Below are 26,838 nucleotides of genomic sequence, written 5' to 3'. Positions count from 1 at the left end.
CAGAAAAAGCATTTGACAAGATACAGCATCCATTCCTGATTGAAACAATTCAAAGTATAGGGACAGAGGGGACACTCCTCAACTTCATAAAATCTATCTATGAAAAACCAGCAAATATCATCCTCAATGGGGAAAAGCTGACAGCCTTCCCTTTGAGATCAGGAACATGACAAGGATGTCCATTCGTTTTTTATTTTTTAATAATTTTTTAAAATTTTTAAAACATATAATGTATTATTAGTCCCAGGGGTACAGGTCTGTGAATCACTATGTTTACACACTTCACAGCACTCATCATAGCACATACCCTCCCCAATGTCCATAACCCCACCCCCCTCTCCCTACCACTCCCACCCCCGCAATCCTCAGTTTGTTTTGTGAGATTAAGAGTCTCTTATGGTTTGTCTCCCTCCTGATCCCATCTTGTTTCATTTATTCTTTTCCTACTCCCCAAACCTCCCATGTTGCATCTCCAATTCCCCATATCAGGGAGATCATATGATAGTTGCTTTCTCCAATTGACTTATTTTGCTAAGCATAATACCCTCTATTTCCAAAGGATGTCCACTCTTGCCACTGTTGTTCAACATAGTACTAGAAGTCCTAGCAACAGCAATCAGACAACAAAAAGAAATAAAAGATGTTCAAATTGGCAAAGAAGAAGTCAAACTCTCTCTCTTCCCAGATGACATGATACTTTATATGGAAAATCCAAAAGACACCACCCCCAAACTACTAGAACTCATACAGCAATTCAGTAATGTGGCTGGATACAAAATCAATGTACAGAAATCAGTTCCTTCTTTACACACTAACAACGAAAATACAGAAAGGGAAATTAGAGAATTGATTTCATTTACTATAGCATCAAGAACCGTAAGATACCTGGGAATAAACCTAACCAAAGAGGTAAAGGATCTGTACTTGAGGAACTACAGAACACTCTGAAAGATACTGAAGAAGACACAAAAAGATGAAAGACCATTCCATACTCATGGATCGGAATAATAAACATTGTTAAAATGTCTATACTTTCTACACCATCTATACTTCATGTATAGATGAAGTCTATATCAATGTCATCCCGATCAAAATTTCACCAGCATTTTTTAAAGAGCTGGAACGAACAATCCTAAAATTTGTATGGAACCAGAAGAGATCCCAGATTGCTAGGGAAATGCTGAAAAGAAAAACAAAACTGGGGGCATTACATTGCCTGATTTCAAGCTTTACTACAAAGCTGTGACCACCAAGACAGCATGGTACTGGCACAGAAACAGACACATAGACCAGTGGAACACAGTAGAGAGCCCAGGTATGGACCCTCAACTCTATGGTCAACTCATCTTCGACAAAGCAGGAAAGAATATACACTGGAAAAAAGACAGTCTCTTCAATAAATGGTGCTGGGAAAATTGGACAGCTATGTGTAGACGAATGAAACTCAACCATTCTCTTATACCATACACAAAGATAAACTCGATATGGATTAAAGACCTCAATGTGAGACAAAATTCTATCAAAATCCTAGAGAATATAGGCAGTAATTACATGGTTACGTGTTCACGACATGTTTTTGGATGAACCAACAGATTACAAGATTTACATAAAGCACACTGTGTATCTTTATGGGTAAGTGCACACATACACACTCATACACATTTATATATACACAAAAGCTCTAGAAGGATAAACCCCATGCTAATAACAAGCTTCACTCTTGTGCTCACTCCAGTGCTCAAATAAGAGGTAACTAGAGACAGAGTGAGGCCCCTCAGGAGACAGTACTGATAACAGTAGGTCCCTCAATGACTGGATATCTTGGCAGAGGAGACTGGGAAAGGTGATCAAAAGGAAACTCTAGCCTTTTTGGTCATGTTTTGATTCTTAACATGGAAAATATGCTCCTTTTTAATGTCTTATATATTGGTTTTTCTGACAAAAAGCAATTTCCCTGGGGCAGTCTATCAGAATTTGGAGGGTGCTTTCCAACCAACCATGTATATCCTGGAGGTCTGAGGTAGGTGGGGAACTCATCTTGTATCTGACCAATCATTTGTGGCAAGGGGCAGAATTCTTGATCGGTATATCTTACACATGAATAAAGTAGAAGCAAAAAAAAAACAAACCTGTTGAGAATTGCTGCTTATACCTTACTTGGTGCTTTTAGAACTCTTGCACTTCAGTAGGTGCTAATAAATGCATCATTATTACTGAGCCTTACAATAGCCCTATGGAGAAAGATTACCATCTCCCTTTATAAAGTAGGAAAGTAAGGACCTGGGTCACTTCACCCACTCATGGCCCAGTATTTTCCAAAGAATATCAATGGATATGTAGCTCAGAGAGAATGTGTCCCTTCTAATGAAGAACCCACTTCCCTCCTCCCAGTCAAAATCCCCTCCCCTAGCCAAGCGGGATGAACTCTCCAGACTGCCTCCAGAGGGAGCCATGGCTCAGGACTCCCCAGGCCTGATGACGGTTGGCTCTCCATGTCAGGTCTGCCCACACCCGAATCTGCACAGGCTGTGGGCAAAGCCATCAGGACAACCAGGAAGTAAGTGGAAGGTAAATGGAAGTATAGCAGCCATGACTAGAAATTAGCAAGAATAAAACACACAAGAATCTAGAAGGTCAAACTTCTTACAAGCTAGCTCACGAATTGCGCATGAACTTCCAAAAGCCTCTTTCTGAAACATAGTCAGGGTCACATCATGGTGAAAAAGCAAGTCTTCAGCACATTCTGCCTGACACGATCCCGTCCCACAGAGAGTTTGTGCACCCAGGGAGGGCTTGCCGCTGGTCAGTCCCAGCTCACCCACAGCTCCGGGTCAGACACACCTAGGGACAAACACAGTCCTCTTCTCCAGCCACCTTGAAAAGTCAGACTGTTTCCCTAGTAACAGGCTCTATTCTAGGGTCCAAACATGGTGGTATGCGAGGATAGAGCACAGAGGAGAGGGGTCTGAAGTGCCTTTGGGCTGCTGAGTGAGGAAGGGTGAGTGGTAAGGTCAAGTCTCTTACTCCATACAGATCAAGCAACAGCCTTTCAGGACTCTGAAACATGAGCCCTATGGCTTGTCTCTTCTTTTACTACGGAATTCAATACACATGATAGATCATAGATAGATAGATGATAGATAGATATGACACATATTGAGACATAAAGAGAAATACTTTTAGAAATGTAGCTAGCATAGGTAACTTCATTTATTGGGGGGAGGGGAAGCACCATCATTTCCACTCTGTGGCAAGTTAGTGAGAGCAGGCAACCCTTGGGACCTCTTGCCCTAACTGGATGGAAACTTTGAGCGCCTCTGTTCCTTCCAAGCGCCTTTGGAGGGACCCTAACTTTCAGACAGCCCAGTTACCTTCTCCCCCCAAGTGTGAATATTAGCACAAACCATCTTTTTCTCTGAAGCAGCACTAGAGGTACACCCCACTTTAAGAAGTGCCTAAACTTGCCAAGCCTATCAGTCATGAAATGTTACCCACATTACAGAATAATTCTTTGCACCACCCTGTTATACCTTTGAATAACAAGTTTCCACCGCGTAGGATGAAAGTAACATTCAGCACACAGCAATGTTCCGACTACTTACTGAGCTCATAAATCGCTGGCTGAGGCTCCACGTTACAGACTAGCTCTCCACTTTCCACAAGGCTGGGTTCCCTTGAACAGCAAATCCCTCTGGTACATTCAAAACATGATTCCATACACTTCAATCCAGTTCATAACAGAGTTTGTGGGAACACGGCCTGGGTCGGAAGCGAGGAGCATCTGCTTTGGCAGACTGGCCTCTCCCCAGATCCAAAAGCTAGAGGCAATGAGAGATGACCACCCCTTGGTGTGGCGGGAGGAATAAAAAGTCACAGATTTCCTGCGGACATCTTCCTGCTGAGCCTGTGATAAGGTCTGAGAGGAAGTGCCTGCCCTCCCAGAAAATTATCTAGAGCCTCCAGCCTGCGCCCCTCCACCTAAGGACAGGCCTTTCCCGCAGGAAAGGGAGGGGCTCGGACAGGCAGGGGTGGGAAGGGCACAGAGATAAAGTCCCCAGGTCAGGCCTGAGCAGACGCAGGAGGCCTGGTGCACACAGCTGTGCCTGGTACTGGCATCTGTGTGTGTAAGATTCGGACCTGGGGGCAGGGGGGGCAGGAGGGGGGAGAAACCCACTCGCTTCAGGGCCATATATTTTCATTCAGGGGCCATTCAGGGTCTTCGGGCTTGTTTTTCCTCTGTGCTGACTCATTTTCATTTCAGATTCAACAAATTGCAAGAGTAATCTTAGGAGTGTTTAATACTCAGCAAACAAATATGCAGAAATGAGCCTGGTTTTGGCAAGAGATGGGCCCCCAAACGCACACACACACACACACACACACACACGCGCGTGCGCCCGTGTCCGCTGACACACCAGCCAGCCCTGGTTGTCTGGGTCCCAAAGATTTACTGAAGTCTTCCTCACTCACGTCCTGCCCCTGGGAAGCCCAGGCTTGTGCTTCTCAAAGTGCAGCCAGCAGTGCTCAGCCAGAGGCCCCGAACGGCCTCATCTGTGAGCAGTCACATGCAGGACCCGAGGTGACCCTCCCAGCCCAGAGGCGGTGAGACAGCGAGCCCGGGTCCCCCTGCCTTGGTTAGAACGACACGTCGCTCCCCTCCCCGGGTTATAAATTGCAAACAACAGGACAACCTCTGTCCCTGAAGTGAGGAGAAAGCCAGGTCACTGTTGCTCTCTGGAGGGGAGAGGATGCTGAGTGATGTCCCTGCCATGGAAGACACTCCCCCCTCCCCAGGGACAGAATAGAGCAAAGAACCCTGACTGTGTCACGGTCTAGATCAGAGGCGCTCAGGACGTCCGATCTAATGCCTTCACGCGATTACCAAGAGGAAGAAGAAGAAATACAGAGTGACGGCAAAGCCTTTTCCAGATGCAGAAAGACCTGTGACCCAGTACCCCTGGGCCTGCTGAGTCCTTGGGCAGCTCACCTGGCCTCACTGAGCTCCGGCAATCCCTGGTTCTTCGTTTAGACAGGTCCCTGCCACCCCTGACTTCCACCAGCCTGACCTGAGCATTTCCCCACCCAGCCCCCATGCCTTCCCCCATCTCCCGCTCTGTCCCGGGCTCCGCACACCCCCAGTGCGCGTGCTGGGGAACAGAGGGCTGTCTGCCTGTGTTGCTGGGCACAGGAAGGTCGGCATGAGGGACTAGGGTCCTAGGGGGTTGGAGATTACAAAAGAAAGACACTAGTCCCCGAATGATGGACCCACAACCGGGGGAGCTCAGGAGACCCAAGAGCTCACCTGTCTCGATCCCCTCTGGTTAAAGGTGAGGAAAGTAGGGCTGCTCCACAAGCAGCGAGGCCTGGTCACAGACAACCACAGGTCAGAGGCAGGGTCTGGGCCCCTGATCGTCCAGACTCTCTCTCCAGCTTTGCTCTCCAGTCAGCCCTGCCTGTCCCAGCCCTACCTCTTCTTTTTCCTTCCCAGACTCAGAGCATGCCCGCCTTCCTTGGGCCCTGTCTGGGATAACCGATGTCTCCGAACCAGAGTGAAGTTAGTTGGACAATCTCTGCGGTGGTTTGCCAGTGCGTCCACAGATTCTTATCTCCCTCTCCCAGTGAGGGCTGGTACCTCAGTTCCCTCCTCTCCAACAGGCTCGAGGGAGTGACTTGCCCCTAACGAAAGAATTGCAGGAAACCTGATAGTCATGGAACTTCAGAGCTGGGTCCCGGAAGGAGCTATACCTCCTCTTGGCTCTCTCTCTCTCTCTCTCAGAATAGCTGCCAGGGGAACCCAGCTGCGAGGCCGGGAGGGGGCCCAGGCCCCATGGGAAGCCGCAGCCTGCAGGTGTGGGGGCCCACGGTCCTTGCTGAGGTCCCCAAGAGGGCAGACTGCTCTCACGCCGTGAGCGAGGAGGGCTCACTGGTGACTTGGAGGCCCCCGGGCCCTCTGCTGCAAGCATGACCTCACTGAGCCCCATGCCCTCAGGAGCGCGAGGGATGGTGACGGGGTACAGGGCTTATTTTACGTTGTGAGGTGACTACACAGCACGAAGGAACAGGGAACAACCTCCTTGAGTGAGGCCTGGCCTCCCACAAACGTAACTATTGGTTTTTAAATGTTGCCTCATTTTTCCTTATGGCCAATCTTCCCATCACCTCAAATGCCCCGAAAGAAGATGTAGGCCACATAGTAAAGGGGTAACGTGATGAATGATGGGGAGGAGGAGAGGCAAATCCCTCTCGAATCCCAGAAGCGGCCTTAAAGACAGGGTCTACATATGAGACGCCTTTCCCGGGAAGGGCACGACGGTGAATCTGGGAGCAGCAGGGGAGGCGGCGGGGCCACTGCTTCCTGTGGCCCTCGGGTCCCCGGGAACCCGGTGCTGTGCTGCCTCCAACCTCGCTGGTGGCTGTTTCTCAGTCACCTTGTCATAACCACACTTGCCTGGTCTAAGTCCTGTGTCTTCCTCTACCGGCCGTGTGGACCTGGCCACGCACTGGAACCTGGGCCCCTGGTCCCTCATCTGGAAAATGAGGGCAGTAATGGCCCCTGCTCCCAGACAAGGGTCATGTGGGTGGACTGAGTTATCCCCCGGGAAGTGCTGAGAACACCGCCCAGATCCAAAACGTTCATGTGTATTTGTGTTTCTGTTTTACTTTATCTGTGCCTCTGCATTGTCTCCTCAATAAATTTGCAAGTTAGAGGCAAAAAGCACATTTCCCTCTTCCATGCCTTTCTTTTTGGTATCGGCTGACAGCTCCATGGTGGGTGCTCAGAGAACACTGCGGGGCGACTGATGGGTCATCTCAGGGTAATAAAACAGGCGACCACCACACCACAGACTCCGTGCCTTGCCTGGGGGGGACGCTGCCTCTGGAGCAATGACTTGGGCCTTTCTCTGCAGTCATTTGAAAGCCCCAACAGACCCACGTGCTTAACTGTGAACCAGCCTGGGGCTGAGGAGGGCTGAGCGGTGGCCACCTTTATGGGGACAGTGACGTGGACGCTGCTCGGGGGAAGGCTGGTCTGTCCCTGTGTGGGATCGCACCCGTGTCTCAACAGCATCCAACAGGCCACCCAAAGCCTCAAGGCCGAGAACTTGTGCTGGTTGTGCCCCACTCTTGGGGTCCTTGGTCGTGCTGGCCCCTGAGTAAGGCAGAGCTCTCGGGCTGCTTGGCCCCTGCATGGGCCCCGTCTACATGGGCCCCGTCTACATGGGCTTGCAGCATCTCCGGGCCGTGAGGATCTCCCATCTCATCCAGCCAGAGGGGACTCTGCGGAACCCTAGAGGAGATTCGTGTGACACTAGCGAACCCTGCTTTCTGTTCAGCCGGAGTTTCTCCACAGAGACGTGGATCCTTTCTCCCAGACACCAGCCGGGACCTCCCCTTTCAGCAATGTCATCCAAGTGTCTTTCCCTTCACACCCTCGGGGCCTCCTCTCCTTTCCTGAGACCATCATCCGAAGGAGGCAGGCAGGGAGGATTTCACCTACTAGGCCCTCGCAACCATATTCTGTGGTGAAAGCTTCAGCCATAATACAGGTCAGACCATGTATTTATTTTATTTTTTTAAGTAGGCTCCGCACCCAGTGTGAGGTTTGAACTCATGACCCCAACCTCAAGAGTCACAGGCTCTCCCAACTGAGCCAGCCAGGTCCCCCAGGTCAGACTGTTTAAACAACCAACTGCCAATTCAGCTCTCGGTTGAAAGGCATCTCCTGGAGATCAGGAAGTACGAGATATGGGTACGAGTTGAAAATGATGTCACTGTGACCATGAGACGGGCTGAGGCATGTAAAGGGGTCCCAGCACAGTGCCTGGGAGACGGTAGGTGCTTTTTAACATTTAGTTATTATTTTGTGGTGGGATTAGGAGGAGAATGGTGCACAGGCCTGGTGCCCAGAAACGTGTGGAAAAACAAAGAAGATAGCGGGGGAGTGAGCCCCCATCTTGCCCTGACTCTCGGGCTGGCGGGGCAACATGGAACCCGGGGTGTTACACAGCCGGGGGCCCAGGGACACAAAGACACCAAAGCTCATGGGTCCACCACCTCGGACAAATATGGACCAGGAGTTCGGTCCGAATCACAGAGCCCGAAGGCCTCATTCAGCAGTGGGGTTTGAACCAAGTGCCTGGGGCTCCTTCGCTGGTCCCCAGGCCTTCCTTCAACAAGTCACGCCCTCGGTGCCTGCAGCTTCTGCAGTCCTTGCCAAACCACTCCTGGCGCACACCAAGAAGAGTTCCGCTTCTCACACTTTCCATTTCAGGCTTCCTTCACGTGGTTCACTAGACCCTCCCTCCTCTGCTACTTTAGCTGGCGGCCTCTGAAGCAAAAGGTGCAGAAAATACAAGTTGATTTAAGGGTACAAGACATCTGCAGACTCCATCTGCCTTCAGAACTTCCCTATTGAGTCACCAATGCCTGGCGTTTACCCTGACATCTAAAAAGCCCCTCCCCCGTCCAGCAGGCCCACTCCCCACACTTCCCAGCCTGGCTCAAAGACGCCACATCACCAGGGCTGAGTGTGGAACCAAGGGCCTGCCCCCATCCTGGCCTTAGAGCCTTCTCCATGTAGTCAGAGAACGCTCTTCTTCAAAGCAAGCAACCCCACTCCTTCGGCAGAAGGCTCACACCCACCAGCTCCCTTGGACAAGAGCTCATGGCTTTTGAGTTGTCGGTTTTCACCAAGTAGGTCTATACAAGCGAGGCAGTGAGTCCCTCCCTCAAGGGAGGGACCTTGTCAAGGGCTTCTTTCAATTCCCAGTGCAGAGCAGAGTCTGGAGATGGGCAGGGAAGGTGCTGGCAGGATGAATGGGGGACCGGTGGGGTCCGCAGTATCCAGGAATGTCTAGGAGTGCCTGTTGGCCTGCTCATGGCAGAGAAGATGAGTACACAGGCTTTCTCCTTTAGTCCCTACTCCTGTTCAGCACTCCTTCCAAGCCTAAAGGAGTCTCCTCCCTTGACTCGCCTCCATGATATCAAGACCCCATAACTTAGCAGATGCCATAGAGGGGTTTTTACCGCTCCCTAGTTGTGCTTAAACATGGCGTGAACATCTTGTCTCCTCAATAAGACTATGAGCTCCTACAGGGAAAATATATTTTGCAAACTGTCAGGGCTTTTGAGAGCATGATGACATTTATGGAGCACAGATTCTATACCGGGCACCATGCTAAGTTTTACCTGAACTTCCCCACTCGGCCCTCGTATTAGGTCTCTGAGGTTATTACTATTACTATCCTCATTGTACTGATGGAAAGACTGAGAAGAGATAATGTGCCCGAGATCACCCCGGTAGCAAATGCAATGGCCTTTGATCTCCGGTCACTTACGGGATGGTTCCATGGTTCTGCAGCGGTGCCCGCCATGTTTTCCCCCACCAGCCCTACCACCAGTCCGATAGGACGTTCTCATCAGGCACAAAGGTGTGACCACCTCTGCTCCACCTGCAAGGTTTCCATCCAACTGCCAGTGTGTGACTCTGGCTTGAGGGAATTCCCACCTGACTCCGCCATGGCGCTCGCTGTTTCCCACTGACCAGCAGGAGCCTCTCAGGTACTGCACCTCCGAGCTGGGTCTGGCATCCAGGACAGTTCAGTGTTCACACCTGCCTATTCCCCTCACACTCAAACTACCAATACGAAATTAGGTGCAGGCCCTCAGAAGGAGGCTCAGAACAAGTGAGGAGGGCAGGCGCAGAAACGTCACTATCTGACAGCAAATGCGCCTCAAGATCCGAGTTCTAGTCCCAGCTCTGCCCGCTCACCACTCTGCCACCCAAGTGGCGATCCCTTCCCTGACCGGACTCAGTCTCCCCCTGGTTCAAAGGAGGGGCTGGGATGAGGAACAGTGGAGCTGCTCGGAGGCCCCTCTCAGCCCTGACACACTGAATTCTCTCAGGCATGATGCCAAACACATCCCCAGGCTCACCACAACCTAACACAACCGTCCCCTGATCCGGGAGGGATTCTGCTCCTCCCTCCAGCCCAGGCACATACTGTATTACAGTAATGAGAGCTTTGGTTGCTTTAAATATCACAAAACAAAAACAACGGGCAGCCTGCGTCCATCATCATCCCCTGTCCAGACCACAGAGGAGAGCGCCGCCAGACCGAGGCCAGAGCAGAGATGGCGAGAGAAGCCCGCAGAATCCCTTTCAGGAATCCATTGGCTCGTATCTGGAGTGAAAATCACCAATAGCAGCGGCTGTGAAGGGCCAGTCAGAGGGAGAGCCCGCGAGGCCACTCCGGGACAAAGAGGCCCTAGCTGTAGTGAGACCGGAGACTGGGTCCTGGATCCACCAGAGATGAGTTGGTGCCAAGCCTGAGGCTGTCGGAACCGCCGCGGTCTCTCACCTCTGGGAGAGGCAGAGAAGTCCAGCCAAAGGTCTCCACAGAAATGAGGCGAGCCTCCCCCAGGTCCCGGGAGGCGCCCACAAAGCAGAACAACAAGCATTCATCAGTTGGGAAGGAGCCGGTGGGCAATGCGGAGAGGCCTGGAGCCGGATTCTTTGTCCCTCTGGACTTCCCCAAAGCCACAAGGGGATCTGGCAGACCCTAGAAGATCTAGAAGCAAGAGCTCTGCTGTTCAGCTCACCACACAGGGGCCCTACTAAGCTCATATTCTGTAAAATGCCCTGTGATGGTTCAGAGGCCTTATCATATAGTTATTTGGTGTTGGAATGGACCAAGTCAGGATGAAGGGCTTGCACACTGAGCAATCCTGCACATAGGCAACGAGCAGGGCCATACGCAGACCCTCAGCCCACAAACCTGGCTCCTTCTCCCTGTCCCTCTCTCTAGCTGACTGACTCTGCTGCTCCAAGGTGCTCCCTAGTGATTAAGGAAAGTAGTGGACACATATTGTCAGGACAGGTAGGGGCTAGGGGCAGACAGATGCTCTTTCGTCACCATGCCAGTCCAGACCCTGACCCCCCCCCCAACAGGTGGTGCCTCCACCAGAAAAGGAAGTTGAGAGGAGATTTGCCAGGAATTTGTGTTTGACAGCAGACACCCATGGGCAAGTCTTTCCTAACCTTGAGGTCCTTTGCTGGATGCGGTTTCTCAACCATCATGTCAGTCAGACATCTTTAAAGGCAAGTGGAAGATCTGAAGTGCAGCAAAGGATCGAGGTCCTTTTGCCTGGAGCCTGCCCCGCAGCTCCTGCCAGAAAGGGCATCACCAATCTGATGGGGATCCCCACGTGCTCACAGAGGACAGAGTCAGGCCAGTGGAAGTTAGTCTTCAGAAAAGGCTGGGGTTCAGGGCTGGGCAGGTGGAAACTGCTAAAAAAAAAAATCCATTGAACTATGAAAACCAGACACTCCAGGAACTGGAGTGTCTGGTTTGGACCACATGGCCCGGCCTGCATGTGAATTTAGGCTCCATGAGGGGAAACCTTTCTCTGTTGGTCACTGTTGAAACCCCAACACCAAATACAGTTCCTGTCATGGAGCAGACTCTCGGGACATACTTGTTGACCAAACGCACAGTCGGTGTCCATAAGCATTTGTTGTCTTTCCTTCTCAGTTACTCCCAGGAACTTAAGTGGACTATGGATTTGTGGCCCTTTTGCCACTTGTGGCTGGTACTAAATGGACAGGACTGTCCTAGAGCACACCTCCCTGTTTTTCATTTTCCCTCGGGCCTCCCCGGCCCTCCCCCACCATCTCCCTTCCACCAAGAACAGTAACACGACAGCGAGCTCTCCATTACCTTCCCTTCCCTGAACTCCTCGCTGACGCTGATGACCTTCTGTCTTGGATTGGAAGTTCATTTTTTTCATATGATTCAGTCTTGTCACAGTTTTTATCCCATTTGTATAGGGCTGGCTATATTACCTGATTGTAAACTCACTGAGATCAGGGACTAAGTTATAGATCTGTGGTACGCACCATGGCATTCTGCACCATTCTTTAAATTTCCAAACTTTGCAGACTGTCTCCAAAGCCCAGACTTCCCCAGGTATACTGTATTCCTCATGGTTCCCCCTGAGCCTTTTCCCTTAAATGTAGTCCCAACTTTTAAAAGGATAAAAGGCTCCAAACTGTCCTTAACCAGCATTTTTGGACGCTTATCACATACCAGACAGTGTGCTGTGTGGGAAAGAGGGAAAGCTGTACAGAGGCATATCTTAGAGATATTGTAGGTCTGGTTCCCGATCACCACAATAAAGCTAACATCACAATAAGGTGAGTCAAATGAATTCACTGGTTTCCAAGGGCATAGAAGTTGTTTACATTGTATTGAGGTCTGCTAAGTGTGCGATTGCATTGTGCCCTAAAAAAGTACAGATCTTAACTAGAAATAACTTATTGCTAAGAAATGCTAACCACTATCTGAGCTTTCAGGGGTCATGATCACTGAGCATGGATCTCCACGACAAATACGGTAACAATGAGAAAGTTTGAAATACTGTGAGAATTACCAAAATGTGGCCCAGAGACATGAAGTGAGCAAAACCTGTTGGGAAAATGGCATCAATACACTTGCTCGATGCAGGGGTGCCACAAGCCTTTCATCTGTCAAATAACAGTATGTATCTGCCAAGAGCGATAAAAGCAAAGAACAATGAAGCGAGGTGTGCTTGTGTGTACACACACACACACACACACACACACAGCATAGATCAGAAATGCCTCCGGTTAAGCCTCTTTTTCTACAAAAGCCAAGAGAGTGAGCCAGCTGAGTGGTTCAGCAGAAATGGTGCCCGAATCGGCTCCTCAACTAACGGTGTAGCCTTGGAGAGACCAGTATTCTCCCTGAGATTCTGTCTCTCAGTCTGTAAAACAAAGGACATTCCCTCTCTCCTATTCCATTCCTAGTGGACGGCGAGTGGTTGCAAAGTGTATGTGACCACAGTCTGTAGTGGGAAATAAAAGAGCCAAAGCTGGGGCACCTGGATGGCTCAGTTGACTGAGCGTCTGACTCCTGGTTTCGCTCAGGTCATGATCTCAGGGACCTGGGATCGAGCCCTGCATTGGGCTCCCTGCTCAGCAAGGAGTCTGCTTCCCCTTACTCGCTCCCTCTGTCCCTCCCCCAACTTGTTCTCTCTCTCAAGTAAATAAATCATTTTTAAAAAGCTGTAGCTATTGAGAGGAGAGTGAGAGGCACAAGATTGAAATAGTTTGGAGATAAAATCTAAACTGTGGGGGCACCTGGGTGGCTCAGTGGGTTAAGCCACTGCCTTCGTCTCAGGTCATGATCTCAGGGTCCTGGGATCGAGTCCTGCATCGGGCTCTCTGCTCAGTGGGGAGCCTGCTTCCCTTCCTCTCTCTCTTCCTGCCTCTCCGTCTACTTGTGATCTCTCTCTGTCAAATAAGTAAATAAAATCTAAAAAAAAAAAAAAAAATCTAAACTGTGTGGGCAAGCAGCTACTTTTTTTGAATTATAATTAACACACAGTGTGTATCAGTTTTAGGTGTACAAGGTTATGTATGACTCGACAATTCTGTACGTTACTCAGTGTTCACCACAATAAACGCAGTCACCATCTGTCACTGAGCAACGTTAATACAGCATCATTGACTCTATTCCCTGGGCTGCACTTTTCATCCCTGTGACTTGTCTTATAACTGAAGTTTGTACTTGTTGATCCCCTTCACCTATTGCCCGAGGAGACAGACCTAGAAAAAAATGATTCTATAACCAGAAGCAGCTACTTTTAAGACCACATCAACAAAGTCCATACCCAGAGATTTTAGTAGCAATGGACTTTCAGTGACTGGGCTATACTTAAAGTGACACCTGTGAATCCAGCTGGGCACCCAACTTCTACACAAAACAAGAGTGAATATAAGGCTTTATACTGTTCTTGGCCTTTTTGAACTTACCGGTTCCATGAACTATAAATACAATCTGGTTTTATAGTTGGAGGAGAAAGAAAAGAATGTAATAGAGTGTATCTCTTTGTCCCAGCCGATGGGAGACATTAAAAATTTTCAAAGGAAAATGGCAGAAGTCATCCAACAAGGAAGGAAGGAAGGGTGACCATGTTGGCAAAAAAGCAGAAGCAAGGAATGTGATTCAGTACTTTGTGCCCAATGATGCCTGGGGCAAGGATGCTGGGAAGAAACTCAGAAAAGAGGAGAAAGAAGAACTCCAAACTATACATCCAGAGCCATAAGAAGAATGAGACTTTCCTCAGGCAGGGAGTAGTGAACCCTGTGACAAGGGAGCCGAGTCTCCAGAGTCCACAGGTTCAAGTAGGAAAAGGGGAGGAGTGGCTTCCCTATAAAGAAAACAAGAGAATTCATTGAAGGACCTTGGAATGTTTCACCTGTCAAAAGAAAAAAAAAAAGATTCCACTAGAAGTTGATGGTCTTCAAACCATCAACTTGATGGTCTTGACGTACTCTCCTGAAGTAGAGACATTCAGATCACACAACAGAGCTTCAGAGTCCTAACTTAAGGAGGTTCCAGAGGGGCAGATCTCAACTGAACATAAGCAGGAGGGGGAACATCCTAAGAATTAGAGGCATCCAAAACTGGGGTATGTTTCTGTGTGGGGGTATGAGCCCCCTGTTACAGGAAGTGTTCAAGTAGAGGCTGGATAATCATCTGATTTAGAAGACTGTAGGGAAGAGTCCTTCTCTGTGCAAGAGACTAGGCCAGCTAACTTCTAAAACCCTTCCTATTTTAAATAATCTATGTGTCTGTTCATTAGAGCCCAAAACTGGGTAGGCGGACACCAGTCCAACACAGAGGACCATGAAAGAACTCCTTCTTCATGCCAATGGAGATGTGAAGCTTCACACATAATGATAGCTTATGGCCCAAGAATTATCTGATTTGTAGACATGTAAACCCTCGCATGCTCACACCGCCTCTACGAGCAGACACCGCAGCTGGTCCTTGTCACCTTCCATCATCGGCTATCTGGCCCAGATTCTGTGGCAAAAGTGACATATCAGGACCTCGCTCTGCTACAGCTAAATCGCTTAAAGTAAGCTTGAGCTTCAGTCAGAAGTGAGATCTGGAGAGTGGTATTGGTCACTTTTCCAAGAAAATGTGGTAAACTTATTTAAGGCTACTTAACAGTTAGAAAGAATAATTAGATCTACTGGGGTCAGTCATAAAATCCCAGTCATTGAAGTGTTTGAATCTATAAACATACGTTAGTAAACTACCTCTGTTTTTCAGTTCCACTTCTTGTGTCCTCATCTCCCCAAACCCTAAATTATTTATCAGGGTCTTGAATACCACAGAAGTGAAAGCCAATACCCTCAGTGTTTGTCTTATTTGGTTTCACCACAACACACACAGAAGACAGAATATAGGGTTAGGATCACACAGTGTATACGGTTTCCTTTTCTGTCTCAGTAGCTCTAAGCTATTTGGGGGTCTGGACTCTGCATGTCCCCCCAGTGCCCTGCAGATGACTAATGACTGATCAACATCCATAGCCCACAGCCCCTCAGAACCATCTCCTCTAACAGCTTGTCATAGCCTCAAATCTCAATATCAGAGTCCTACTGTCCCAGGGCTTCCAAAATTTTAGTTTGAATGTACATTGTAACAGACATATATTTACTGTCCATTTAGTAAAAGAATGACCCAACCCAAGCATGCTCATCCTTCTACTCAAGTACTTCCTCTTGTGTAGCAGTCTGCACGGACACCAGGATCCCAAAGCTGACAGCATGTGATAAAAATCCAGAAAGCTCAGCACCACTCCTGCAATCCTGGAGTCCCAAAGTCTCAGGCTTCCCAGGGACAAAACAGTCCCCTGGGTGTGACTCTCCAATATGGTGTTCAAATACCTTATGTGAGATCCTTGGCTGAGCTCCCTGTAAAGGGTCATGACATACAAAAGTATCTAGGTCATGGCCGTGGAGTCCACCATATCCCAAGGCATACCATTCACAAGGTCCCAAGCCTGCATATAAGGTCCAGGGCTGAAAAGACAAGGAGCACATTTACCCGAAGTGGCAGAATATAGTGTTGCCAGGGGAAGCCAGGATATTGCTGCTGAACATGAAGTGTGGGGTGAGCTAAGGTTGAAAACAGGAAAGCAAATCCTAAGGCCAGAATCCTGCAATCCTGGAAATAAGAAACATGGTGAAGAGTCTCCGGGAAAAGTCATAGTCACTGTGAAAGTGCGGGACACACACCTCTATATGGTCCCTGGTAGTTTAAAGAAGCTCTCTCAGGAGTAACAACATTTGTTCAGAGAAGCGTATGGTTGTAGTCAGGGCATGTGTGGGCTATCGCTTCCCTAACTAATTCAGCCACATCCCAGTTCATAAAACAGGGCAGGTGAGAAAAGAAGCTAATAAGGATGCAGAGATCTTTCTGAGCATTATCTAAACTATTTGTTTGCACATCCAAAAATCTTGGCATTTTATGCCTAAGAATGTTCCCAGGGAGCCTCAGCAATTGGGCTTCTATCCGTAGTATTATGGACCTAACACTGAGTTTTCACTTAGATAAAACTGAGGGCATTTGTAGAAAGAGTGAGTGATTCTTACAGAAAGGAAATGAAAACAAACTTAAGTTGAATACATTGAAAAATTCTACATTTTGCTTTTATTTGCCCATGCTCTGAACAAACCAAATGAGGAACAGAGAATGGCACAACAGGGTCCAGCCACCAGCTGGGCAGCCTGGAGGGACCAGACGACATAACCACATCTAGCCGCAAACCATTCTCCATGCTCTAAAGCCAATGTTCACAGAAGGGAGCGACCCCAAATTACAGCAACCACTACAGTCCATTTTTTTTTTTTACAAAAATCTGGATGTGCAGCGCAGGATAAAGCCAATGAGGAATAGTATTCCTCCCCTGGGGAAGGGGGAGAAGCATCCAGAGCGAACGCAGAAACAGAACAATGGGATATAAAAGAATGCGAGTGGAACCAGTACAGATCTCATGAAGGCAACTATTAAATCATTCTGGCCCAGGTAGGCCTGCGTTTAGAATTATAATGCTAACATGACAGGTTTCAATTTAGTTCTGCGCACAGTTTTTGAGGAGACACTGAGAAATCCAAATGCCTCTAATGGGTTCTTGAAATCGCCTTCCCTCCCGCCATGTTTGTGTCACTGCGTCCCGGCGCGGTGATGTAAGTCAGCAGGCCATGCTGGCCTCCTGCAGCACGGCCCGCCCGGAGAGCGTCCTATGGCAGTTAATCTGGGTTAAATAAGGGTCTGGAAAGCCCCAGGGAATATTCTTGCAGCACAGAAAACCCCAAAAGGATTACAGATTGAAAACTCTTCACCCTATAAATCAAACAGAGCAATTCCAGGCTTGGGGAAATCTAATCTCTCCTCGTTCTCCTCTGAAAACCCTCAGGATGGCCTTTAGAGATGAAGCATGTTCTTTAAGACCTCAAATGGTAAGAGAAGCCCTCTTGAATCAGGGAGGAACCTCTAACCGACCCCTCAGAGCTCCTTTACAGTCTGGAAGGGCGTTGTGAGTGTCAGAGTACCTACGAGCTTCCCAGATACCAGCTTCGGCAGGTGGGAACATTCATAGCCATGACCTTCTCCCAGCTGTGAAGGAGCCATGTCCACACAGCAGGAGGCAGGAGAGAGGCAGGCAGAGGACAGCTTGACCCTAATCGTAGGACTGGATCTCAACCCAGCTTGGGAGGTGCTATTCCTCCCTCTCCCCTGGAAAACAAACACCATGGTATAACTAGAGTGAACGTGAAGGACAAGGAAGGGTGAATTAAATATATTCTCTGTGCCAGGCAGGCCTAAGGGAGCAGGGGGTTAGGCGTCCTGTATGAGTCTCAGACTGTGCCTCTCCCAACGTTTTGAATAAGTGTGTTCATGGCCAGGGGTTGATCCCCTCTGATAAGCAGAGTGTCTAGCTGGACAGCTTCTGAGAACCAGATCCCTGGACACAGAACCCCACAGAGCTTTGCCATTTGTCCCATCCCCTGACTCCCAGCTGCCCCCCCTGCTTCTCAGTCCCCCCACACACCCACAGTGGTCAATTTTCATTCAGAACAGTGTCCTGTGACAGTTCTCGTGCACATAGACAAGATAATCTGTAAACATCGGTCACCAACAAATTAGTAGGTTCTATTCTCAATCTCAGAGAGGGTCTCTGTAGCTGCCTGTTGTCTTTATTATTAGGAAGTGGAGATTCTTGGGATTGGGAACAGATAACCCAAGCCTGATCGATGCTACCATCTCCGCCTTCAACATCCTGAGCAGGCAGGCCGGCACGGCTTTAAATCTCAACGCGGACCTTTACTAGCTGGGTGAGTTTAAGTGAGTCACAGAACACTCGTCCCTCAGTTTCCTTATCTAAGAACTGGACGCTAACCACAATACCGTCCCAGAGGAGCATCAGGAAAGAGAAACAAGTTAATATGTAGAACAGTGTCTAGCCTCAAGTCTTATTATTACAACTGGCGCTGTTTAAAGAATTGGAGTTTGTCTCATTTCGCAGTAAAGATATTTGACTCCCCGTAGTACCTGGCTTGGGCTCATATATATTAAACACTCATGACATGACAAGACCTTGGCAGCAAAGACAAACATCCCCAAAACAAAGAGCCCCTCTCCCTCACTCCAACAAGAGGCAGTCTGGGTTAGCATGCAAAATTGTCAGAGCCCATCTTTCCCTGGAACGTGTTCCTCTGCATACATCCTGATGCTGTCTGAGGGACATTTGGGGAGATTCTTTGCGTTCAGCACATTTGTGAGATTCTGCAGTCTCAATTTCTCCTTGCCAGGGGGTTCTTTGGATCTGGATTTGACGGCCTACCCAGGACGCTACTTTCGGTCCAGCTGGGGAGCTGTTTTGTGCCCTTCCGGGAGGCAGTCCTTGATTCTTCTTAAAAAGGCATCCTGTATGATTAGCTGGTTAAACGTACGACCCTTGATTTTGGCTCAGGTCATGGTCTTGGGGTTCCTGAGATCAAACCCCGTGTTGGGCTCCATGCAGGGCACAGGGTCTGCTTGGGCTTCTCCCTCTTCCCTTTACCCTCCCCCTACTCTCACTCTCTAACTAAACAGATAAATAAATAAATAAAATCTTTTTTTAAAAACCTGTCTTTAATTCCATCTCTTGTAAGAGACATACACTCTCACCAAATTCCTGATCCACGAATCCTATGAAGTCAACAAATAAGGGAACCAAGAGAGTCACTTATAAACAGGTCATTACTTCTCCATTATGTTCTCCCCCTGAAATGATAACCAGAATCAGATGTACATGTCCTCCCACCCCACCCCACGGCCAGACTGGGGACAGGAGACTCCAAAGAAGGAGGGGGCACTGGTTCGAGGGAAACCTCAGCAGGCAGTGGAGATTCTGACCTGCTAAGGACGGGAACTCAAGGTCCAGAGGTAGGGAAGTGAATTCTGGAACCTCTTGTACTTTCTGTGCAACGAAACTGGCTGCGGGTGGAGAGCAGGGCCGGGAAGAAAGCTGTGAGGTGCAAGGCCTACCTCTGATTGCCACAGGAAGCGTGGGCCAGCAGCAAGGGTGTGGGTGGGAGCAGAGAGGAAAGGGGCCTCTCTTAATAAGGCAGTGGTTTGGGCTCCAACCAGGAGGGTGTCGCTGTCAGTATTACTGGGGGCTAGGGATTGGTGAGGTGCTTGTCCAGCAATCGCCCCCAGCAAATATGCATCCAATCAGTGTCGGTTTGCAAACCCTGGCTCAGCTTTGGCCAAGGAGCAGCGATTAAAGCCAGAGGCTGAGGCTGACACAGGCGGGAGCCTGGAGCTCATGAAACATGACACCTAGAGAGGGAAACTGAAGGAAAAGAATCACAGCCAAACAAACACACCCTTGGCCAGAGCGGAGCCCAGGGGCCAGAGAGGGAAGGAGGGCCAGCTATTCGCTCCCTCCTTCTCTCCAGGATCACAATTTCTCCAGAGGGGAGACTCTTTTTGTTCAAAGATTACACTTACCCACCCTGCCCACAATTGAAGGATCTTCTGTTATGAACCCTTGCTTAGTGAAGCTTATTTTGGTGCTACGTGGTGAAAAAGTGTCTTCTGTAGGTCAGATGCCGACATTTGCAGGGAATTTGCTATCACAACTCTCTTATCTTTTAACCAGTACTAGAGCATAACGTGTAGATTAGGCCATGAATAATCCACAGCAATAGATACCCTAAAATCAGATGTATTTATCTCTAGAATTAGTTGGTTTATTTTTCAATATGGGAGGCCATGCAACCTAATGATTAGAAAAAGGAAATGGTGAAAGAAATTGAAGACCACACAAAGAAATGGAAAGACATTCCATGTTCATGGATCAGAAGAACAAATATTGTTAAAATGTCTATAATACCAGGGCACCTGGGTGGCTCAGTGGTTAAGCATCTGCCTTCATCTCAGGTCAAGATCCCAGCCTGCTGGGATCGAGCCCCGTATGGGGATTCCCCCTGCTTGTGTTCTCTCTCTCACAGTTGCTCTCTCTGTCAAATAAATAAATAAAATCTTGAAAAAAAAAGTCTATAGCACCAAAAGGAATCTACATATTTAATGCAATCCTTATCAAAATACCAACAGCATTTTTCACAGAACTAGAACAAACAATTCTAAAATTTGTATGGAACCACAAAAGATCCCCAAATAGCCAAAGGAATCTTCAAAAAGAAAAGCAAAACTATAGGCATCACAATTCCAGATTTCAAGTTATACTATAAAACGTGGTAATCAAAACAGTATGGCACTGGCATAAAAACAGAGACATAGATCAATGGAATGGAATAGAAAATAGAGAAATAAACCGGCAATTATACAGTCTGTTCATCTTCAACAAAGCAGGAAACGGGGAAGGGTCTCTTTAAGAAATAGTGTTGGGGGAACCAGGCAGCTCCATGCAGAAGAATGAAGCTGGACCACTTTCTTTCACCACACACACAAAAAAACTCAAAATCGATGACCTAAACATGAGACCTGAAATCATAAAAATCCTAGAAAAGGACACAGGCAGTCAGGTCTCTGACATTGGCCACACCAATATTTTTCTAGATATGTCTCCTGAGGAAAGGGAAACAAAACCAAAAATAGACTACTGGGACTTCAACAAGATAAAGAGCCTCTGCATAGCAAAGGAAATAATCAACAAAACTAAAAGGCGACCTATGGCATTAGAGGAGATATCTGCAAATGACATATCTGATAAAGGGTTGGTATCCAAAATATATAAAGAGCTAATACAACTCAACAACAAAAACCAAATGGTCCAATTTAAAAATGGGCAGAAGTGGGCACCTGGGTGGCTCAGTTGGTTAAGCAACTGCCTTTGGATCAAGTCATGATCCTGGAGTCCTGGGATAGAGTCCAACATGGGGGGGTGGTCCCTACTCAGCGGGGAGTCTGCTTCTTCTTCTGACCTCTCCCCTCTCATGCTCTCTCATTCTCTCTCTCTCTCAAATAAATAAATAAAAATATTTAAAATAAATAAATAAATGAAAATGGGCAGAAGAAATAAACAGATATTTCTCTAAAGAAAATACCTAGATGGCCAATGGACACATGAAAAGATATTCAACATCACTCACCATCAGGGAAGTGCAGATCAAAACTATAATGAGATACCATCTCACCCCTGTCCAAATGCCTAAAATCAACAACACAAGAAACAACAGGTGTTGATGAAGATGTGGGGAAAGGGGAACCCTCTTACTCTGCTGGTGGGAATGCAAACTGGTGCAGCCACTCTGGAAAACAATATGGAGCCTCCTCACAAAGTTAAAACTAGAACAACTCTATGATCTAGTAATCACACTATTGGATTTTTACCCCAAAAATACAAAAACATGAATTCATGTTTATAACTTCATTTTTTTTTATAACAGCCAAGATACGGAAGCAGCACAAGTGTCCATCCACTGATGAACGGATGAAGATGAGATGTGTACACAACGGAATATTATTGAACCATAAAAAGAATAAAATATTGCCATTTGCAATGACGTGAATGGAGCTAGAGTGTGTAATGCTAAGTACAATAAGTCAGTCGGAAAAAGACAAACACCACATGATTTCACTCATATGTGGAATTTAAGAAACAAAGCAACAAATGAAAAAAACAACCAAAGGGAAAAAGAGAAAGAGGAACAAGCCAAGAATCAGATTCTTTTTTTTTTAAAGATTTTATTTATTTATCTGACAGAGAGAGAGATCACAACTAGGCAGAGAAGCAGGCAGAGAGAGAGAGAGGGAAGCAGACTCCTTGCTTAGCAGGGAGCCCAATGCTCCCTCAATCCTAGGACCCTGAGATCATGACCTGTGCCAAAGGCAGATGCTTAATCCACTGAGCCACCCAGGTGCCCCAGGAAGCAGACTCTTAACTATTGAGAACAAACAAGGTCACCAGAAGGGAGGTGGTGGGGAAATGGGTGAAAACAGGTGATGGGGATGAAGGAGCGCACTTGTGATGAGCAGCTGGGTGATGTACAGAATGGTCGTATCACTACATTGTACACCTGAAACTTATATGGCACTGTATGTTAGCTATACTGGATTTAAAATAAATAAAATAAAATAAGGAATGGGTTCACAGCTCAGTACTACCACCAAGGTAGTAACCTAGGGCAAATCACTCAATCTCTCATCTGCAGGATGGGAATATAATGGTATAGATACCATATGACTGGATTAAAATTAAATAAGATGGTCTTTTTGAAACAGTTACAGGGCCTGGAACACAGCAAGTGCTTAACAGACAGGAGCTACAGATGTATCTGATGCTTAAACATTTATAATTCTCCAAATCATCCTGTTGATACAATTTTTAAAAGTCAGTTTGAGAGACTCTGGCTCAGTGCCCCAGGCCCAGCTGAAGTCCTTGCTCAGCTCTCTTCTGACCCTCATACCAAGAGGATCAAGAGCATCCCCTCTCATGTGGGTGAGATGTGGGTATAAAAAGGGCTACTCAATCCTTCTTGTGCTTCCCACTATCTCATCATGTTAAAAGCTTTCATTTCCATATAAAGGAGCTGTGATATATTGGAAAGAACTCCACCTAGCATGCCCCAAACCCGACAAAACTAATAAAGTCTAACTCTGATTTTGTTTTCTAGAAATTAAGTTTCAGCTCTAGAAATAAGTCACAATAATCATATTGCTTTGCTGCCAGAGAAACACATTTGGGTCTCTGCATTTGAATGTTTTCACAGATTCAAAGTTCTCTGAATTGATGTTTTTCGTATGACTGAGTGAAATAAGGTAACGTTAAAAGTTGATGGATAATATTTCTGCATTTGGGAAATTATGGAACACAGAATTACCAGGAATAAGAATCTAAACCCAGCAGGTCTGGCTTTTGTGTCTTGACAAAGATTGTGTTAACTGTAAAACCGTTTCATCGATTACCGATAAAAGTACTACAAGACTTGTTTAGTATCATAGGGATCTACGTCAACACGCATTCATTCATTTAACATTTATTTTACAATATCTAAAGGTCAGGAACTATGCTAAGCAGTGAGATACAAAGTAGAGTTCCCTCCCTCCTGTGTCATGGAGTTTAGTGGGAAGTTCAGGAAAATAAAGGCAGGTACAGAATGATCTAAGCCAGCCATGATGGGAAGACACCAGTGGGACGGACACGTGGCCAGGGTTAAGGGGCAGGAAAAAGTCCCAGCATCAATAACATCTAAGTTAAGATGTGTCAGATGGGCAAAACTCAGAATGAGCAGGTGAGGAAGGGAAGGATTGCTATAAGCAGGGGCATTCTCAAGAGGGAAAGGCTCAGAGTCCAGAGGGCTCAACGGGAAGCTGAGGAAGGTTATCATTTTGGCATGACTCGAGCGTGGGCAGCAAGGCATGAGCAGCAAGAAAGGAGACTAGAGAGGAAAGTAGGGCATTTGATCTAAGTATAAAGGGGAGTAAGTATAAGTATATAGGGGGAGTAAGTATAAGTATAAAATGGAGCCCTTTCTACTTTCAAACCAAAAAAAAAAAAAAAGAGGGGGAATGGAAGACAGAGTTAAGAAACTATTCCCCAAACAGGCAACAACAGTGAAGATGGAGAAAAAGTGGAAAAATTAAGAGATATTTAGGTAGGGAAGCAAATGGATTAGCGTTCTGGTTTGAATATGGGGCCAGAGGAAAGAGAGAAGACAAAATTGGGACCCAATTTTCTGATGGGGGAAGCCAGGGATCCCACCACAGGGCCTTTGCATTTGCTGTTCTCTCTGCCCACAGTGCTCTTTCCCCACATTCCTGTTGGGCTCATTCTGTCACCACATTCAGGTCCCTGCTCAAATGCTGCCCTATCACAGTGTCTTCATCTACTAGATATGAAACGATACCTAATTGGTGCCCAAATCCTCACCACAGCTCATGACTCCCTATCCCCTTATCCCCCATATTAGTTCGTAGCACTCATCACCACCTCACATTTTATGATTTGTTTATTCAATTGCCTTCCTGGCCCCATGGGAATGGGAGCTCCCTGAGAGCAGCAGTTTTGTTTTTTTTTTTCCTTCTATTTTGTTCCCTTTTTTATCCTCGGTATCTCACATAGTTCCTGGCACAGAGTCATTCTCAATATATTTTGTCTAAAGATTGAATTTGTAAAAATAGAAAATGCGAAAAGAGAAAACACAGAAGCAGTCTAGAAAAACACACACTGCCCTCTATTTCTAACACTTCCATTCAGCAGCTCCTTTGTTTTTCAGTTAATGAAAATGTAAGATATACAGAGAGGTACACAAACCCTACGCAGGTAGCTAAGGGCCAGAAATAAAACACCATCAAAGTCTTCCAACTTGACCCTCCCAGACACCACCCACCTTACTCTTCCCCCGAGTTCCCAGGAGACTGACTTCTAACTCCATAAAGAGTTTTGCCTGGTTTTGAACTTTCTATGAACAGAACAATTCCATTTGTATCCTCTCGTATCTGGCCCCTTTCATTCAGATTAGGTTTGTGAGTTTCATCTCCATTGTTGTTCAAACAACACTTCATTCTTTTTTGTGGCTGTATAGGATTCCGCCGTGGGAGTGGAATCATAACTTACTTTCTACTGTTTTTGTTTTTGTTTTTAAAGATTTTATTTATTTATTTGACAGACAGAGATCACAAGCAGGCAGAGAGGCAGGCAGAGAGAGAGAGGAGGAAGCAGGCTCCCCGCTGAGCAGAGAGCCCGATGCGGGGCTCGATCCCAGGACCCTGAGATCATGACCCGAGCCGAAGGCAGAGGCTTTAACCCACTGAGCCACCTAGGTGCCCCATTACTTTCTACTGTTGATAGCATCTGGGTATTCCCCACTGGGAGCCATTGCTACTGATGTTCGCTATCAACCTTCCAGTACCTGCCTGCGGGTGAACTATGTGTGTGGTTTTTGGCTATATACCTAGAACAGTCATTGCTGGGTACGCATATGTTCAATGTTAGTAAACACAGCCCAAAAGTTTTTGAAATGACTGTAGCAAATTCAACTCTCAGCTGCAATATACGTTATTTTCCACGTCTCCAAATCCTCCACAACATTAGGCAGTGCAGGCTTAATTCGTTTTGGCCATTTGGGTGGGTGTGTTGTGGTGTCTCACCTGCTAGGGACTAACTTATACAGACGAGCACCTTCTCATCCGTGCCACTGGGACACCCACTCTTGTGAGTTCCTGCCTCGCCCCTGCTTTCTGTCTTTCTCTTCCTGCATTGCCTCCACATTCTAGTAAAAGCCCGTCAGTGCTTACAAAGGCTGCAAATATTTTTTTCTGCCTCTGTTATTTGCCTTTCACCTTCTCCCGGTGACTGTTGGAGAACATAAATTCCTAAGTTTGATGGAACCCACTTTCTACGCCTTTTCCCTGCTGGTTGGAGTTTTCTGTAATCTGGAAGAGTGGTAAAGGAGCAGAAGGAAAGTCAGGAGATGGGGATGAAGGGAAACTGCTTTCCAGATGGGAAGACCAGTGTGAGCCAAGGCACGGCTGTGTTCCCAAGCCTGGGCTGGACCAGCTGGAGGAACAAGTTTGTGCCGCTCAACATGGGAGAAAAGTGAGCCTGGTGAGGTGAGCCTAGGTCATGAGGGACCTCCAAGGCACTTCCCCTTGACCTGAACCCAGTGGAGGGGCCCTGAAGGTCCCCAGCCCCACCTACCTGTGGGCCTTTCCGCATGTCCTTCCTGTCCCTGCAGCTCCCCGCCTGGATGTCTCCACCACAAAATGGAATCTCTGTCCTCCTGATGCTTTCCTACCTGGTACATTCGGCCCCTCTCTGCCTTATCACCCTGCACCTGCCTCTTACCTATGTCAGAGTCTAAACTGACAACTTTTTGAAAACAGTGGTGGTAGGGGCAGGACGAGACTGTAGGGCCTCATGAGAGCTCTTACACATTAGAGAGCTCTGTGAGCCAGTCTGAATCATGTGGGTGGTTGGAAATTAACCACGGTGAGATGCTTTTTATGCTATGGAAATCAGCAAGGCTACAGAGCCCCACAGAGCCCCCCCCCATTAAACACCTGCCTGCACATCACTAGACACGGGTCTCCTTCGTCTCTAGACGACAGCACTGAATCTCGTGCCCACACCAATGGCTGTTGAATTAAACTGCATTTTTTTCATACCTATCTCTCCTTTTAGAATATAAGTAAATAAACTCTTCCCATTATAACTGACATCATGACACATGAAATAAGCCAAAAGCAGAAACACAAGTACGGCGTGAATCCATTTACAAGGAGGAATCTAAAACAGTCAAATCCGTAAAATCAGAGCCTGGAACGGTGGTTGCTGGAGGCCAGGCAAGGAGGAGAAGGGGGAGTTACTAATCAACAGGCATAATGTTTCAGTTAAGTAGGATGAACATTCTTTAATGATCTGCTGTCCAACACTGTGTACTGTACATAATAACGTACTGTACGCTAAAAATTTTTAAGAGGGTGGTTCTCATGTTAAGTGTTCTTA

The 26,838-nt window shown here is 47.3% G+C and overlaps 1 protein-coding gene across 2 annotated transcripts in view; it reads right to left on the bottom strand.

Moving 5' to 3' along the window:
• The window catches only part of DDR2 (discoidin domain receptor tyrosine kinase 2), a 148,489-nt gene that overhangs the window by 66,989 nt on the left and 54,662 nt on the right, over positions 1–26,838 (bottom strand). Inside the window, exon 1 of one of the 2 annotated variants that reach the window (XM_044266758.1) lies at positions 3,603–3,879. The exons of the other annotated variant lie outside the window; for it this stretch is intronic. Coding sequence (XP_044122693.1) covers positions 3,603–3,611 — 9 coding nt within the window. The 5' untranslated portion in view covers positions 3,612–3,879. Of the gene's footprint in view, positions 1–3,602; positions 3,880–26,838 lie in introns of those variants that run through there. 2 annotated transcript variants of the gene reach the window in all.

The sequence above is a fragment of the Neovison vison genome, chromosome 10, assembly GCF_020171115.1.
Source record: "Neovison vison isolate M4711 chromosome 10, ASM_NN_V1, whole genome shotgun sequence".
NCBI lineage: Eukaryota > Metazoa > Chordata > Mammalia > Carnivora > Mustelidae > Neogale > Neogale vison.
The sequence above is the reverse complement of the archived record's forward strand: the minus strand, read 5'-3'. Positions and strand labels throughout refer to the sequence as shown.